This window comes from Ustilago hordei (genome assembly GCF_900519145.1).
Source record: "Ustilago hordei strain Uho2 genome assembly, contig: UHO2_contig_21, whole genome shotgun sequence".
In the NCBI taxonomy this organism is placed as follows: Eukaryota; Fungi; Basidiomycota; class Ustilaginomycetes; order Ustilaginales; family Ustilaginaceae; genus Ustilago; species Ustilago hordei.
Window position 1 is genome coordinate 255,208 of NW_024545274.1, and position 18,092 is coordinate 273,299.

Consider the following 18,092-nt stretch of genomic DNA (forward strand, 5'->3'; position numbering starts at 1 on the left):
GGACGCTCAGGGTCTGTGGGATAGTCGGAGTCAGAGATAATGCTGCGATCGCCGGCGGTAGAGACGGCCGATGGTGCTACGATGAGTCGTTTGGGGTCCTTTGGGCCGTTTGGGTCGATGGCGCACACTTGCTGCTAGGGGCTGAAGCGAGCGGCACCACGACTATCGAGTGGAATGGAATGATGGTCAAATGTTGGTCGAGATGGTGATGAGGGTGGGACAAGGCTTGAAGTGTTTTTGTTTCGACATTACCAGCAACTGGAAATAGGAATGAGAAATACGTGGCGCTGCATGTGACAAACACCGGTCTAACATGATACAGTTTGGTTCACTCAAGGTAGTACAGGAATTGAGCCGCCAATATCGCACAACTCAGCCAACCAGCTTCCTTCTCCTCACCAACGACTACCGTCCTGCAACTAACGATTGACCTGCACTGCACTGGTCGGCAGCCCCTTCATCGCCATGGCTGGAACCTTGAGGTCGAGGCGGACTCACATCGCTCGAAGGAAGACGAACACATGGCAACGACAGCTTCAAAAATGCAGAAGCCTAGTTTTAAACAAGAGGATGGCGATGACAAACCACGTCCTTTGCGCAAGCGCAAGGTGCAGTGGGCCGACGAAGATGAGGACTCGAATGGGCTGGTGACCACTGCTGTCACTGATCTGAGGGTTGAAGATGAGAGGACGCTCGAGGAGCTGCCAAGCACTCACGTGGATGAGCATGGAATGCTTGTCTCCTCTCACTTTGGCGAGCAGAGCGCAAAAGGGGATCTCAGCGACGTGGGTGCCAGCACAGGCAAGGACGATACCAAGCAGTATCTGAGCTTGGCAGCCTACAATCCCATCGAGTACAGAGATATGCGTACCTATCTGGCCGCCAAACGTGCGAAGCTGAAGGTGCAGGAAGCTTCGTTGCTGCAAGAAGAGCAAGCTCTGCTCCGCGTCCAAGATACCCGAGCCAGCACATCTGGCAAGCAGGACAGCGTCGCAGCAGAGATCGAAGCAAACGGTGGAAAACGATCCGACGCTCTCAAAGGGTGCTGCGTCTACATCAATGGGCAGACTCATCCTCCTTACAGCGAATTGCGTCGCCTACTCGTGCTGCACGGCGGAGACCTCATGGCGTACCTTGATCAGAAGACACCTGTCACCCACATCGTCGCATCCAATCTTACTCCAAAGAAGCGCATCGAGTTCAAGGACTACAAGGTAGTCTTGCCGGGGTGGATTCTGGAGAGTATCGAGCTGGGTAGCAAGGCAGACTGGCGCAAGTGGAGATGTGATGCAATCACAGGCACCAACGGCCACACGTCGAATAGTATGGTTGGCAAGCTAGGCGACCAAGATCCCGCTGGACCTAGCAAGGTCGGGCTGGGAGACTGGCGTAATCTGGATAGATCTGCAAAGTTGCCGAGACAGCTGCCATGGATTGGCGACGAGGATGGAAGTCCATGGGGCAAGCCTACTAATCAGACGAACCTGCTGGATCGATTCACTAGGACACATGGGCCGCCTCCAGCTAAATTTCAAACAATGCGAGCTGCCTCTCCCGTCAAAACAGCACCAGAACACGCGCAGGTGAAGTCGGAAGAGCAGCCCAAGAAGCCGGCAAAGGGTAAGGGTGTTCGATTTTGTGAGGAGGAAGTCATTCAGCCTGCTCCGACAGCAAACGAAAGCCAAGTCTCAGCAGAACCCAGTCTGAACCCTATCATACAACCCCGTCAAGATGCTGCAGCGTTAGAAGATCTACTTGACGGAACAGGTTCAAGCAATACAGTCTCAGCCGCAGAGAGCAAAGGTACCCCCATGACCGTGGACGGTCCGGTCACGCCAACCAAACCCAACGAGAAAATCGACTATAGCATCGGCACCGATCCTGCCTCAAAGAGGGCCGCAATTGCAGCAAGCAGAAGTCACTATGCATCGAGACCGTCCAACACCCACGCTGCTCGTCTTCTGGCCAGTCCCAGCTGGCGAGAACGAAACACTGCCACCAGCGAAGGTTTCCTTGCCGGCTACTTTGCCAAGTCGCGTCTTCATCACCTCAGTACCTGGAAGACAAGTCTGCAAGACATGGTCAGCTCCGCTCTGCGCGAGGCTGGGCGTCCACTCAGCAGTTCCGACTTGCCAAAAGGTGTACAACGAGTCATTATGCACATCGACTTCGACAGCTTCTTTGTGGCTGTCGGTCTCAAAAAGCGCCCCGACTTGCAAGATAAGCCTGTTGTCGTCTCTCACGGGACAGGCTTTGGCCTTCCTACAGCCAAGCCGGGGGATGAAAATCGACCAGCAGATCATCAGTCTTCCAGCACCTCCGAAATCGCATCCTGCAGCTACAAAGCACGCGAATTCGGCATCCGCAACGGCATGAGTCTTGGTCAAGCCAAAAGGTTATGTCCTCAAGTCGAGACAATACCCTACGACTTCGAGGCGTACAACTCGATCAGCCTCACGTTCTACACCTTTCTGCTTGAGCACTCTGATGCGTTGCAAGCTGTGTCTGTTGATGAAGCGCTCGTCGACGTGAGCTTGCTGCTGCAAAGCATGCGTGATGGTGATTCGACCTCTGGATCACTCTATGACCGATATCGGCATCATCTTGGCTCACAAGGCGAGATCTGGACTGCAGAGAAGCAGCTGGCTGAAGCTTTCCGAGATGAGATCCGCGAGCTGTGTGGATGTGAAGCAAGTATTGGCATCGGCTCCAACATTCTACTCGCTCGCCTTGCCACCCGCAAAGCCAAGCCTGGCGGATCTTACCATCTCACAGACGATGCGAAGCAACCCTTTCTCGATGCGCTCGATGTTGACGACCTTCACGGTATCGGATGGAGTCTGCGTGATCGCACGCGTGAGCTCTTGGAAACAATCAACATTGGCGAGATCCTCTCCAAGACTAGCCAAAGTAAGCTTGTCGCTGAGTTTGGTCCCAAGAAGGGCAAGATGATCTGGGACAAGATGCATGGAATCGATGCCGATCGACTGGAGGGCAACAAGCTCCGTCAGTCGGTAGGATCGCACGTTAACTACGGAATCCGCTTCCTCACCGAGCAAGAAGCAGAGAACTTTGTGACGGGCATGTGTCAGGAGGTGTCGCAACGCGCAAAAGCAGTGAAGCTGCGCGGAAGGCAAGTATCGGTGCAAGTCATGGTCCGAGCCAAGGACGCTCCGGTAGAAGCGCCCAAGTTTCTCGGTCATGGTGTCTGCGATACGCACCATCGTAGCGTGCAGGTCAGTGGGCCGGGTGGAGTGGCGATCGATGACGAAGTCAGGATCCGGAAAGCTGCTTGGCCTCTGATCAGGGATATGAAGGCGGATCCAAAGGAGCTGAGGGGCATCGCTATCAGTCTCAACAGGTTAGAGCCGGCGGAAGGCAATCCATTGTCTCCGGCTAAGCCCAAAGGAGGACAGTCGGTGCTGAGATTTGGCTCAGCTGCATCACCAGCCAAGCCTGTAGCTGCAAGCGCTGCCAAGCCGGTCGACAAGCAAGCGAGCGACAACGTCGGCGAGAACGACAGTGACACCGAGCAGCCAGACGAACCAGGCCTGGAGGTGCCCGAATCTTTCGAGAAGGGTCCTCAAGCAGCTACGCCAAGGAGGCTGGGTGCTACTGAGATGCCAAAGTACCAGGCAGGGCGATCACCTGGCTCTCCGATGAAGCTGCCACCTTCGACACAGCTCATGTTGCCTTCGAGGTCACAGATTGACCCGGATGTGTTTGACGCTCTTCCCTCACCGTACCGACGCCAAATTGAGGCCAAATTTGGATCTGAAATCCAAGAGAAGCTTCCTGGGCGGCAGACGTTTCCTATAGAAAGCTTGGACCGTACCTCAAAGGCCACTCCATCGATGATGCAAAGTCAGACAGGCTCACAGAGCCGTCCACGAGTCATACTTCGCTCCACGCCAACCACACCGCAGAAAGCCAAGGCTGCCCCCTCGCCTGGTATGGTAGAAGCACTGATGCTCCCTTCCGCTTCGCAGATCGATCCTGCCGTTCTCGCCGAATTACCAGACTCTGTACGGAAAGAGATCGAGCGGCAAGTGGGTTACATCTCTAACGAAGCTTCATCGGGTCCCTCATCTGTCGAGAGCACTCCAACCTCCGCAGCTCGGAAGAAGAGTGCCAACACAGCAACTCTCGCTACCTTTCTGCGTCAAGACAACAAACAGATCGATCGACGATCCGCATTGTTCAGATCTGTCTCTGAATCACCTACGAAGAAGCGAGTCGTCAACAGGCTCTTACAAGCGGCTGATCAGCCCATGGTCGACAAGGATACAATTTTGGCAATGGATCCGAGCAAGATCTCCAATGAGACACTCGAAGAGCTTGGCATTGACCCTGAAGTGTTTCACGCCTTGCCGGTCGAGCTGCAACGCGAGATGTTCAGACATCACTCGGAGCAGAAGAAGTCGGAGAAGGCGCGCTTCAAAGCAGGTAAAACGAACACTTTTGAAGAGCTTACATTGACTGAGCAGAGAAGACGGGCTACCATGCGGGCAGCACAGAATGAGATTCTGGCACAGAAACAGATTCAAGAACGGATGCGTGCACATCGCGGTGGAGCTGAGCCGCCGAAAAGGTCTGTTGTTCTGGGTGGTGCACAAGATGCAGAGCTGGAGGAAGAGGCAAGGCGCAACCCACCAATTTACCTATTGGCTCGACCTAAGCATCGCCTACCGCGCCCTGAGTCGCATGTTTTCGGACCTGCGGACAGTATCACACTGCCCAGCCCTTCCGCTCAGCCTTCGATCAGAGGTCTCACACGGTATGAGGATGTAGAACGGCTGATAGGGCAGTGGGTGTCGGCGTTTGCTAGCAAAGGGCCGAGGAGGGGTGATGTGGATAGAATCGGAGCATATCTGGGCGACCTTGTTCGTGCCTCGCTTGAAGGCGGACGGGTGGAGGACGTAGAGAAAGCGACTGCGTTGATGCAGCTTATAGAAGACAAGGTCGAAGCGGAGCAGGGCAAGAAAGGAACATCTTTTGCTGCCGAGCAATGGAAAGAAGCAAAAGACAGAGTGCGCGAGACGATGCAGCAGCAGGCAAGAGCGGTGTTTCATGGGGCGGAACTATCATAGCCATTGAAGAAGAAAAACTTTGTTCTTGTATATATACAACCAGTCAAATGGTACCCTTCCGAGCCAGAACCAAGGGTGAGGGGTATGCAATTCGGGGAGATGAGGTAACGAGCAGCTGTGAGAGGGTGGTGGTGAAGGTGGTTATGGCTGTCATTATGTGGTACAAAGGGAGACATCAATCAAGTTGTGTGTCAGAGTTGAGGGGAACTCTGCAAACATGTGCCTGGTCCGTGCGGCGAGAAAAAGGAAAAGCATGGGACTTATGAGGATCTAACAAAAGTGGAGGTTTTCTTTTCTGATGCCCGGTCGGATTTGCACCCTGCATCTTCGTTTCTCTCCTTCCATTCTTCTCGCCACCACAAGCAACAGCCAAACATCTGTCACAATGGGTTCCTCATCTCATTCACTTCCTTCGGAGCTTATACCATTGCTCAAGCGCGATCAGGACGACTCGCTATTGCCACTACGACCCCAAAAGCCCTTCTCGCCAGAACTCAAGTCAACAATCTCCTCCCTGAAATCCGATTTGCCGGTACCAGTAGTGGGCATCCTCCACCTGCTCAACGACGACATCGATGCAGCACATACACTCGTTCAAGATGATGACAGCAATCGGGACTCGAACTTGATCCACTCGTTGCTCCATCGCAGAGAGGGAGATTTCTGGAACTCAAAATGGTGGCTCAATCAATTGACCCATCCCTTCTTGAACACGCTGTACGAAGAGAAGAAACTGGACGGAAGGACAGGCGCAAAGCAATTTGTCGATATGGTCGAGCGAGTGACCTCGAAAGGAGCAACGACTGCGTGCGCAGCGCAAAGGGATGTCAAGACGGCGAAAGAATGGCAGTGGAAAGAACACTCGACTCTCGCACATTATCTGTTCGAGCAGTATGATGTTGATGTCCCTTCTGCGTAAAGCAATGTAGCAGAATCTAGTGTACGAGGCCTGACTAGTCTACAGAATTGAGGATATCGGAAATATCACTGCTTCCAGCGTCCGATACTCCAAGACGAGTCAGAGCCGAATTGTCGTGGAACTTGGAAAGATGGCGTGCACCTGAATCGCAGAGCACTGTCACTACGACCGGTGGTGCATCGTCTCCTCTCTCTCGCTTCAGCTTCAGCGCTGTCCTCACAGCAGCGACGCAGTTGACCGCCGACGACGATCCCAAAAACAAGCCATCGTTCAAAATTAAATACCTCCCCATCCTTGCAGCTTCATCATCCGTCACCCTCTCAGCGTCATCAATGCACTGCAGACCCATCTGAAGATTCCTTGTGATTCTATTGATCCCGATCCCTTCCACAACCGAGTCTACCTGATGCCTTCTCCGCTTCCCCTCCGCTTCTGTCGGACTGTACATCACGCCGTACTTGACCTTGTTATACAGCCCGCTTCCCTGCGGATCAGCCAGAACCACACGAACTTCTTGCGCCGAGCCTGCTCTTCTGATAAAGTCACCACCACGACCCGATTCATCCCGATCGCAGCTCACGCGCTTCAGATAAGCTGCGCAGCCAGAAAGCGTTCCACCTGTCCCTGCGCCTGCTACGAATGCATCGATCAAGCCTCCTGTCTGACGCCAGATTTCGGGAGCGGTACCATTGTAGTGCGCCCAGAAGTTGCTTGGATTTTCGAACTGATCTGCAAAGAATCCCCTTGCTTGGGTTTCGGAGATCATCGCTGCTTCGCTGGAGATAGAGCGTTGGGTGGAGACAACAAGATCATCGCGTTGGGTGTAGTCTTCTTCCCCCTGCCCGCCGTCAGATCCTGCATATCCAGAGGCGCCAAATGCAGTAGGATGGGGTCCGACGAGCTCTACATCACCGAAAGCCTCTGCTCGCGCCCGGGCTTCATTGACAAAGTGTCGCGGATCGACGATCCCGCGCGGTCTCACAGCTTGGATCTCTGCACCTAGCTTCTCCAAAATCTCTGTCTTTTCTCTGGCCACGTCGTCAGGGATAACAATTGAGCATCGATATCCTTTTGCCCTTGCGAGAGTTGCTAGTGAGATACCTGTGCTTCCGACGGTTCCTTCAAAAATGCAGCTTCCAGTGTGGGGATATAGCAGTCCTTCTTCTTCAGCGTCCTTGAGGATTTCAAGTGCGACCCGATCCTTAGGTGAACCGGCGGGGTTGAGGAACTCTGCTTTACCTAGGATTTCACATCCCGTAGCATCCGATAGACTGTTGATGCGCATGAGAGGTGTGTTTCCAATCAACCCTTCCACGCCACGTACGACCTGACCTGAGCGGATTTCAATAGGGTCCCGCCCGCGCAGTTCTCGTCGACGTCGCTCTTCTTCATCTTCATCATCGAGACCGTACGAGCGAAGTTTGCGGCGACGACGTCGGCGTTCTCTACGCTCAGCGAAGAAGAAGACGGATGTGATGGAGCCAAGGCCGAGGATGAGACCGGTGAATACGCCGATGAGGAAGGTCGATTTGCGGTGTGAGCGGGAGTAGCGAGAGATGATGGTCCAGCCTGGGATCTGTGCGAGTTTGGAGGACGATGAGGAGGCGATAGTGGACGATGAAGAGGAGGCTGCCCTCGTGCCGAAACTCGACATTGTGATCGGGGTCCTTGTGTTTTTCGAGTCTAGAGAATGGGGGATGATGTTTAAGAGAGTATGACAGCGAGCAGATGTGTCATGTGTGTCGAAGCGGACAAAAAGGGTCCGACATTTCCTCCACCTTGAATAAGATCGGGCGGGATCTGATTTAGTTGAAGAGTCACCGGGATAACCAATATGCGAGAAAGGCGAGTGACCGACAGACCGATCCTCTGCATGCATACTAAATTGAGTGGCAACCAATCAGGAGAAGCATATGAAAGAAAAATGCTGAGATGCTACAAAGTGGGCATGACTTGAAAGAGAATAACAAGCCATCTCATAAACAGGACAAAGGTATATATATATATACAACCCTGTAGCAGTAGTGCACAATTAATCTCAAGCATTACATCTATGATACACTAGTACAAAAGAGCTAGAACGTGACTCAGACGAGGAGGTGTATGGTATAGCTTCAACTGGTTAAAAGTCTGAAACCTCTCCACCAAAGCAAACCAAGGTAGATGACACCGACCCTCAAGCTGGGGCCAGCGAAGCTGCCAAGAGGTCTAAAAGAACCAAGAAGGTGACAATTGTCTGGCAGACACAAACAGCAAACGATGACAATGACATTGACAATGATCCCAAAGACAAATTGGATGATGATGATGTTGGCAAATGATACAGCTTCCATATGTTAAGTAAACTCCTCAAACTGGTGCTGAAGCTCACCACCCAGAACTACTATAGCTGGAATGTGCATGTAAAGTCTTTCCTCCAATCAGTACCATACGCTATGGAACACCTCGAAGGAACATTTGATGCAAACCATCCCAGATGGAGTTGCTCATTTGATGATGCATTAACAAATGCCCTACAAGGGACCATCGACACCATGGGAGAGTATAATGTAAACTATCTTCTTTTGGACATAATAAGAGAGTACCTTACATTTCATCAAGTCTGGAGCAAGATAGAAGCAAGATTAGGTGATGATGCCACCAGAACCTCTTGCTGGCTTGCTCTGATCACTCAACTGGGTGACATCAAGATGTTCAATTCCAACGTTCAAAAACTCATACAGGAAATCAGGACCATCCAGGCTGAAGGAAGCATCCTGGGAAGACCATTTGCAGATAATACTCTCTTCTCTGCTCTCCAGAAATGCATGATTCACCACCCGATGTTCAGGGAGACAGTTGCCACCGTCCACCAACTCAACTTTGAAGTGCTGGCTATGGCACTTAGCATATGTCAATTGGCATTAGAGAGCATTCCCACCCAGAAGCTTGATCCCTGGCAAGGTCATGCTAGGACAGCAGGTGATGGTGACCAGGACGAATCGGCCCACAAAACTGACAATGATGATGACAGCAAAACTGCCAAGACTGGATACAGACACCAAAAAATCCAGTGTTTTGTGTGCAGGCGAATCAGTCATGGTGCAGGCAAATGCGACGCCACTGTCACCATTCCCAAAGATTTGCTGCTCACCAACTCCAAATAGGATGCTTGGTGCTCCCTCACCCCAAGTTGGAAGAAGAACCCAGAAGAAACGACTCATTGGATACTGGATTCAGGAGAATGTCAGGGGTCTCTCGCCTGAAACCCAGGTCGGTTTGTCGAGATGCTCGGTGACTATCAAACTGTGCAACAGCTATTTGTCACAGGGACGGCTGGCCTGCGCAAGAGAGTGCGCCAAATGATCAGCGGCAGTTATGATAATGTCACGTAACGGAGCAGTATATGAAGGGTGCGCAGAAGATCAACATATGAAGGGTGCACCAGATTGATCAGAGTCGACAACCATCAGGGATCAACAAGATTAATCGGGTTGGCAGTGCACATGATTTACGATATCAATCGAACCCCAGGAATCCAGATCGATCTCATGGGATCGGTCAGAGTCAGCTGGACCAGTATGCTTCAACGAGTTGGCCGATCCGAACAAGTACTTGGAGCTATGCCGATGACGGAGGCAGCCGGATCAGCATGCCTCAACTAATTGGCCGATCCGAACAGGTATTCGGAGCTGTGCTGATGTCGGAATCAGTCAGATCAGCATGCTTCAACTAGTTGGCCGATCCGAGCAAGTATTCGGAGCTGTGCCAATGATGGAGTCAGTTGAATCAGCATGCCCCAACTAATCGGCCGATCCGAACAGGTATTCGGAGCTGTGCCAATGTCAGAATCAGTCAGATCAGCACGCTTCAACTAGTCAGCCAATCCAAGCAAGTATTCGAAGCTGTGCCGATGACGGAGTCAGTCGAATCAGCACACTTCAACTAGTCGGCCAATCCAAACAAGTTGAGATGGAACTGAGCCAACATGACCACATGACCAGGGGGTATGGTCACAAGGTTCAAAAGAGGATTCACAAGATTAAGACAAAAGGGGGCTGTGCCAAAAGGGGGGGGGGCATCACACATCAGACAGAAGGAGAGCATGAAGGCGAGAGGGCAGTGTTGCATAACCCTTACGCTGAGCAAAACAGTAGGAGCACAATATCAAAGGGGACAATGCCAGCAGGGCAAGGCAGTGCCTAACAGGGGACAAAGGCCCCTCAAGAGGAGCAGGATAGGTGTCGAGGGAAAACACCGATCGAATGTATAAATACTCTCTTTCTACCATAGCATTCGAGTGGACTGGCATCCACTCTGAAACTCAACTACTTACTCTATACTTACTAGGTTATGTATCTTCGCAATAGCAGTGCTCTTGCAACGACTCTCAACATGTGTGTTGTATCACCATTAGTCGACAACTGTAGGCGGTGTTCTTCACACTAGCAGTCCAGTTCATTACTGTAGGCAGTGTTCTTCACACTAGCAGTCCAGTTCCTTGCTGTAGGTGGTGTTGCTCAACACCAGCAGTCCAGTCGGTTATTGTAGGCAGTGTTTCACACCAGCAGTCCAGTAACTCATGTCCTCTGTAGGCAATTGGCATATCGCAGTCCAGATGACATCCAAGAGCATATCAACAGTACTATGAACACTCGTACTGTAGGGGAGGGTGTATCACGCACTCACCAACAAACAACGTCTGTGCTGCACAACCTCTGAACAGAGTGTTCAAGGTGGTCAGTTGAGACTTACTAGGCGACAACGCTTGGTTACATTTAGGCGAATCAAATCGAGTAGTCCTTACTCAATCAACCTCAGCTAAGTCTCTGGCATGCGACCACTTACATTAGAGTGGATCATTCAAGTTGTGCCCCATGACAACATGATGGAGCCTGACACCAAGGATAGGTTCGAGGAGCTGCAGAGGTTAATGGAAAGGTCCGAGGAAAGAATGGAGAAGCTCCTATCAATGAATTGGACAGTTACCAATCGCTTCATGCAAAGGTTGGAGTCATTGGAAGCCCTCATCAGGAGCAACAGTCAGTCTGAGGAGACTACCAATGAGGAGTCATTTGAACCCAACCCAGCACCCAGACCACACAGGACAGGGTCTTTCCTAGGTCAAAATACGCAATCATATTCAAACTACAAGAAGTATGCAACCCCTACTGGGCCAAGGTACAGTCAGCCCTACGAAGGAATACCTAGGGACACCGAATATGATGTCAAGAACATGGGGGAGCCTTCCCCTGGTCAGTCTAAACCACTTTCCACCCCTTTCCCAAAGTTCAATCCAAGGGATGTGGAGATCTTCCTGATCAAAGCTGAAACATGGTTCACATTCAATCGAGTCTATGACCACAAGAGCATGATCCATCACACAGGGTCCCAGTTGGAAGGGAATGCTCGCGAATGGTGGACATCCAAGATACAAATTGATCGCGACTGACAAGGGAGATTGTTCCATGACTGGCATTATTTCAGACAATGCTTGACTGAACAATACAACCCCTGCAATTCGAGAATCGAAGCTTACAACAAGCTACTCAACATGTGACTCACAACTGACACACCTGGTGCAGCTACTCAACATGTTGAACGGTTCAGAGACCTTGAAGGGCAAGTCAATATGGAGGACAGGGACTTGGTTATTGACTTATTCCAAAGTACCCTCACCCACGGTCTTCAGGAGAAGTTCAAGTGAAACCCACCTACAAGTATTTGGGAATGGTATCGAGAGGTAGAGGACATTGATCATCAATGAATGGTGATGCAACATTCTGCCTCAAGACATCCCAGTGTACTTACGTCTCGCACGAACCCAGTCGCACGAGCAACAACATCAGCGATTCCACAGGCCTGACAACCTGGACCTGTAACTGCAGGTACTTCATACCAATTTGGTAATTGTCCCCTGCCTCCTCACCTGTTACAAGCCCAGAAGCCAAGGGAGGCTAACCCTCAGGACAGCAACACTTGTCACGTGTGCAGAGGCACAGGTCATTGGGCAAGGGATTGTCCTACTAGAAAACCTCCTGTACCAATGACAACCAGACCTAATGGTCCAAAAGTCATGGTTACCTTAGAAGATGCCCCTGAGGGAGAATCAACTCCTGAGGAGGAAAGCACAACTGAAGAAGAACTGCAAGATGCATATTCAGTCAAGCAAGCCAGCCTTGAGCTTGCTCAGTTATCTCTTGCTGACAAGGCAGAGAGTGATTATGAGGAGGACGAGGAGGGAAATGTCAGTGGGACGATGCCCTGATGGTGTGCATCGCCCTACAACCTTGGTCGCCATCCATTTGTACATATCAAGATTGTTCCGTTTTTTTCTCCGCTAATGCAAGCAAGGCAGTGCTTGAGTTAACGGGTATGATCCAAGATCACCTGGCCCGAATACTTGCCAACACAGGTGCAGGCTTATCCATAGTTTCAGAATCTTTTGTCAGCAAGTACCACTTAAACACAAAACCAACAAAAACATGAACTGTACATGGTGTCACCAGACACAAACTCGCCATTAACAGCTCTGCTACGGTGCAGGTAGTTATTGGAAAACATGTACTAGGGGCGGTGGAGGCATCAGTAGCTGACACTGCTGAGTATGACCTCATTCTGGGTTTCTCAGAATTGAAAAGGTTGAGACCAACGATCCAGTGGGATACTGGCCAACTCAAATTCAAGACCCAAGCTCAGAAGGACCAACCAGAAGAGTCGGGAGCCCCACAACAGGCGCCCCCGAAGAAAAACAAAAAAGATCCCCCTGATAAGCACTATAAGTCTATAAAACTTCATGGACACGAGTTCGTATCAGTGGAAAGATTGATCCAAGCAGCTCTGGAGGATGGCCCTATTGGGTTCATGCTGCTAGACACTCTGCCCTCATCCCTTCCGGCATTCGGATTTGTGCCTACTGGAGCCAATCGAGGGGTAGAAATGGAGGTAGAAGCGGATAAACCGGTTATGATCAAGGACATACCAGAACTGTACTGACATCTACAAGAGGTGTTCGACAAGGTGGAAGCAGACAAGCTACCACCACACATGGAGAACGACCTACAGCTTGAGCTGGCTGAAAATAGTAAGCCCCCTCAAGGACCATTATATCTCAAGGGACCAAAGGAAATGGCCGAACTCTGCAAGTACCTTGACAAAAACCTAGCCAAAGGTTTCATATGGCCATCGAAGAGCCCTGCAAGATCACCAGTACTCTTCGTACCTAAAAAAGATGGAGGATTGCAACTCTGCTTCGATTACAGGGGCTTGAATGAAATCACAGTCAAGAATCAAGCACCATTACCACTCATCGATGAACAGTTGTTCCTCCTATGCAAGGCAAGGATATATTCGAAACTGGATCTCAGAGCTGCATATTGTCATGGGCCTGGATGCTCAAGAAGCAGGAGGGTCACTGGTTCATATGGACGGAGCACAGGTATCGAAGACCTAGTCGATACCAGTAGAGAGCATGGTCGTAGTGCAGTCTCCATGGAGACCATGGACTCCTATGGATTCACATGCAAAGGAGCACTGAGCCCATATGCGAGGAGGACCAGGCACAGCCACGAGGAGGACCAAGCTCAAAGAGCAGGCGCAGCCACGAGGAGGACCAAGCTCAGATGGTTACCACTCAGGGGCTCGAGAGACAGGAAGTCGACACAGGTCATGAGGAGGAGGAGCAGTGTCGAAGGAGTCGACACAGGTCATGAGGAGGAGGAGCAGTGTCGAAGGAGTCGACACCACTCAAGAGGCACAGGGATGCCAAGCAGGAGAGGCCCCTGAGCAGTACTCGATGAAGAAGGTACTCTCTGGAGAGAGAGCAGGAGCAGCATCGCTGGCAATGCTGTGAAGAGGTATATAACCATGCTTTCTCATCATCATAGGTCGAGTGGATCCCCATCCACTCTACTCACCATACAACTAGTCAATACTTTAGAAACACAAGTACTCATTAGTTACAGTCAGCATAGCAGCAATCTATCAAGGTTGCTCCTCATCGTAGTGTGTGTGTTGTATCACCACTACCTGACGTCCGAAGGCGCCCATAGCAGGTTAGCGGTCCGGATATAGATAGAACCGAAGGCAGTAGTCCACTGCGGTCCGGGGATCACTTCAAAGCATCAAGTCAACACACTGGACACTCGTGTTGACGCCACCAACCTTATCACCAACACCATCAACCTCATTATCATTGACATCACCAACCTTATCATCAACACCATCAACCTCATTATCATCGACATCACCAATCTCATTACCAACACCATCAACCTCATCACCATCAACACCCACACCAGACCTTGGTGTCATCATAACATTGATATTGATCGTGCCGAGCTACCCCTGAACGGAGTGTCCACAGAGGTCAGCCGAAACCTACGATAGTATATACAACGAACGCCACCTGCTGTCACTGCACAACTTGATAGTCACCGATACCGAGACAATAGCTGTCACACAGTTTAATAGTCACCGAGTATCTCGACAGACCGACCTGGGTTTCAGGCGCGAGACCCCTGACACATATAACCTTATCTGTATTGTGGATGGAGATGAGTGGAAGATGGCATTTGGAACCCAGCTGGGTCTTTATGAGTATTTGGTAATGCCTTTTGGCCTAGCTAACGCTCCTGCCCATTTCCAGTCGTTTATCAACCACATATTCCACAATATCATCGGAATATTCGTGGTGGTGTACCTGGATGACTTCCTAATCTTTAGTGACATGGAAGAGGAACATATCATGCATGTCATCAAGATCCTGTCATGCTTGAAGAAGCATCAACTATTCACCAAGCTGTCGAAATGTGAGTTTCACATGGACACCATCGAATTCTTGGGGTATATCATAAAACCCATGGGGATAGAAATGGATCTGGAGAAGGTGCGAACAGTTACAGAATGGCCAATGCCAGAGTTGATCCATGACATCCAGTGTTTCCTAGGCTTCACAAACTTCTATCGGAGATTCATAGCTCATTTCACACACATCGCAAAACCGCTTACATCATTAGTAAAGCCCACAGAATGATTCAAGAAGTTTGAGTTACCGGAAGATGCCAAGCAGGCTTTTCACAAGCTCATCCAAGCATTCATGACAGCTGGGGTGTTGAAACACTTCGACTATCACTTGCCGACATGGCTAGAAACAGATGCAAGTGACTTCACCATCGCTGGGGTATTAAAGCAAGAACATGAAGGTCGTTGGCACCCAGTAGCTTACTATTCTCGCAAGATGGCATCAGCTGAAAAGAACTACAAGATACATGATAAAGAGCTCCTTGCAGTGGTAGCCTGCCTCACCCAGTGGTGCCATATGTTAGCCGGACTACCCAATCAGCTTGTCATTCTGACAGATCATGAAGCCCTCAAGTATTTTAAGTCTCAATGACATATTACTGGAAGGCAAGCTAGATGGGCAGTATTGTTGGCAGATTTTGATTTTGTGCTGCAATATTGTCCAGGCAACAAGGCTGGAGAACCAGATGCATTAACTCGGAGGAGAGACATGCAACCCATTGGGGAGGAACAGGAACACAATGTGCAACAGTTACTACCATCCAGGGTGTTCGAGAAAGTTCAAGATGAAAACGAACCACAGGACATCCCTGAAACAGCAGGGGTTGCTTCGGTACTGATAGCAGCCACGCCAACAATGGAAGCTATCACTTCTCAAGGATTACTAGGCCTAGTCCGAACGTTCCAGCCCCTAGATCAGGAACTTCAAGAGATGCAAGCCCAGACACCTTTTGAAACCAGGAATGGGCTCTGGCACAAAGACAGATGCCTGGTCATTCCAAAGGTAACCATGCTGGGAAGAACCAACGAACACAGGACACGAGGTGCACAAGAAGTAGATGACCAATCCCTCTCAGTGGAACATCTATGATTCATGGTGATGTCTCAGTGTCATGATGGTGTAACTGCTGGACACATCGGACAGGACACCACTATCCAGTCTGCCCAAAGACACTACTGGTGGCCTAATATGACAGCCTGGATCGCAGACTATGTGGCGAGTTGTCCTGTATGTGCATGATACAAGACACCTTGACACCGACCCTACAGTCTCCTCCAACCATTGTCAACACCAGAAAGGCCATGGGGATCCATATCATTGGACTTCATTGAAGGACTGCTGATGTCAGGAGACTATGACTCCATCTTAGTCATAGTAGACTGTCTGACCAAGTATACAATCATGGTCCTGACGACAAAGACCATAACAGCAGAACAGACAGCTGTACTTCTCAAAATGAACCTCTTTCCACTATTTGGCGCCCCAGACCACATCATCTCAGATCGTGGACGACAATTCATATCCAAGTCTTGGTCCATGTTCATAGACAGCCTAGGTGCAAAACACTTGCCCAGTACGTCCTATCACCCCCAAACTGATGGGCAGACAGAATGAGTAAATCGGGTCATAGAGCAGTACCTCCGGATGTACTGCAACTATGAGCAGGATGATTGGTCTAGCTTAATTCATATGGCGGCATTCATGTACAACAACACTGTGCATGCTAGTATTGGCATATCCCCATTTTTTGCTTGCTATGGTTGGAATCCCAAATCACATCCGGAGATACCTGGAAAACTTGGGGTAAATGACCCAAAGCTTGCTGAATACTTCATGGACAATACTGAACGAATTAAGTATCTTCAAGATCATATCAGACAAGCTCAGAGTCGGGCGGTCAACCAATACAACCACAAACAGAAAGATATTGAATTCAAAGTGGGCAACCTAGTGTACATCAATCAAAGAAACTGGAAGACAAGATGACCAACCCCAAAGTTGGACATGAGGTTCGCAGGCCCATACCCAATCAAAGAAAGGGTTGGTAGAAGGGCATATCGAATTGGTCTACCAGTAAACCTCCAAGTCCACAATGTTTTTCATGTATCAATGTTGGAGCCAGCCAGAACAAGCACACTTCCACACTGCACGCAGATTCCAGTAGAGCCACTGTTACCAGAGGAGGACCTCGAATTCGAGGTCAAGGCCTTACTGGACAAATGAGTTCGTAATCACAAGATCAAATACAGGGTACTCTGGCGAGGGTACCCAGAAGAAGCAGCATCATGGGAGTTGATCGACCTTCTTGATTGCCCAACCCTCATCCAGGAGTATGAGGAATCGGTGGGGGGATGACGACTATAAGTTTCAACAACAAAAAAAAAAGCAACACAAAAACTTCAACAAAAAAGTGACACAAAAACTTTCACAAAAGCGACACAAAACAGAGAAGAGCAAAACGTATCGACGGAAGGCAAAAACTCTGTTCAATTTCATAGCATCTCATGCAAGTCGACAAAAAAAAGAGACACAGGCTTTAGAGAAAAAAGGAGCAAAAGAAAATTCAATTGGGGGCAGATACAAACATGTCGTTACACGTCGCGTTCACAAGTAGGAATGAGAGGAGGACAAACCCAGTGTCCTCGGAAGAGGAAATCAGCATTCTTGCCAGGTACTGTGACAGACTCAGGAGGTCGACGCTCTGAGCACAACTTATCATGACAATCAAGGTACAAGAAGAGAATCCAAATGATTGGGAATGCCATCACTCGGTTAGGCAAGCGCCAGAGAACACTGATGGCAAATATCCATTCATCGGAGGTGTTGGGGTCAGTCACTTGATCATCAGCATGAACAAATCCCAGACCATAACCATTGGTCACAGTCAGATGTGCACGCTCCACCAGGTGAGTGCCCTGAGGCTGCCTGTTGGGGGGACTGTCACCAAGGTACTCCATGTCCAGAGAAATGGGAATTGTCCGTTCGCAATGCAACAAGTTGCCAAGGTGGCAATGAGTGCAGGTGCGAGAAACACAACCATAAGGGATGAAGGGGTTGACAAATGCAGAAGGAAAACAACTAAAAAAAGGGGGTTAGCATCAGCAGTAAGAAAGAGAATGGTGTACAAAAGATTACTTACGGGAGACTAAGACTAGCACACCAGGCGCATTGCCAGCTAGGCCAGGGCATACAACCCTCAGTCATTCGAAGCATGGCCAGACGGTGCAGTCGCTGTTCAGTCGAAGAACCTCTACCTACCTCCCACTCTGGAGGATAGTCCCCAGTAGCGATTTTTACCACC

At 50.1% G+C, this 18,092-nt stretch overlaps 4 protein-coding genes across 4 annotated transcripts; 3 read left to right on the forward strand and 1 right to left on the reverse strand.

The window, feature by feature from the left end:
• Window positions 1-542: 542 nt before the first annotated feature.
• Window positions 543-5,090, forward strand: UHO2_06836 (uncharacterized protein; the record flags this gene model as incomplete). The annotated part of the gene is made up of 1 exon (XM_041557874.1): window positions 543-5,090. One exon carries the CDS (start codon window positions 543-545, stop codon window positions 5,088-5,090), a length of 4,548 nt encoding a protein of 1,515 aa, XP_041413808.1.
• A 385-nt stretch (window positions 5,091-5,475) lies between these two features.
• Window positions 5,476-6,009, forward strand: UHO2_06837 (uncharacterized protein; the record flags this gene model as incomplete). The annotated part of the gene is made up of 1 exon (XM_041557875.1): window positions 5,476-6,009. One exon carries the CDS (start codon window positions 5,476-5,478, stop codon window positions 6,007-6,009), a length of 534 nt encoding a protein of 177 aa, XP_041413809.1.
• Window positions 6,010-6,043: 34 nt separating this feature from the next.
• Window positions 6,044-7,663, reverse strand: UHO2_06838 (uncharacterized protein; the record flags this gene model as incomplete). Its single annotated transcript, XM_041557876.1, has 1 exon — window positions 6,044-7,663. One exon carries the CDS (start codon window positions 7,661-7,663, stop codon window positions 6,044-6,046), a length of 1,620 nt encoding a protein of 539 aa, XP_041413810.1.
• Window positions 7,664-15,226: 7,563 nt separating this feature from the next.
• On the forward strand, window positions 15,227-16,777 carry UHO2_06839 (uncharacterized protein; the record flags this gene model as incomplete). The annotated part of the gene is made up of 5 exons (XM_041557877.1): window positions 15,227-15,363; window positions 15,406-15,793; window positions 15,987-16,018; window positions 16,060-16,364; window positions 16,422-16,777. The coding sequence occupies 5 exons, from the start codon at window positions 15,227-15,229 to the stop codon at window positions 16,775-16,777; spliced, it is 1,218 nt and encodes a 405-aa protein (XP_041413811.1).
• Between the last annotated feature and the right edge of the window lie 1,315 nt (window positions 16,778-18,092).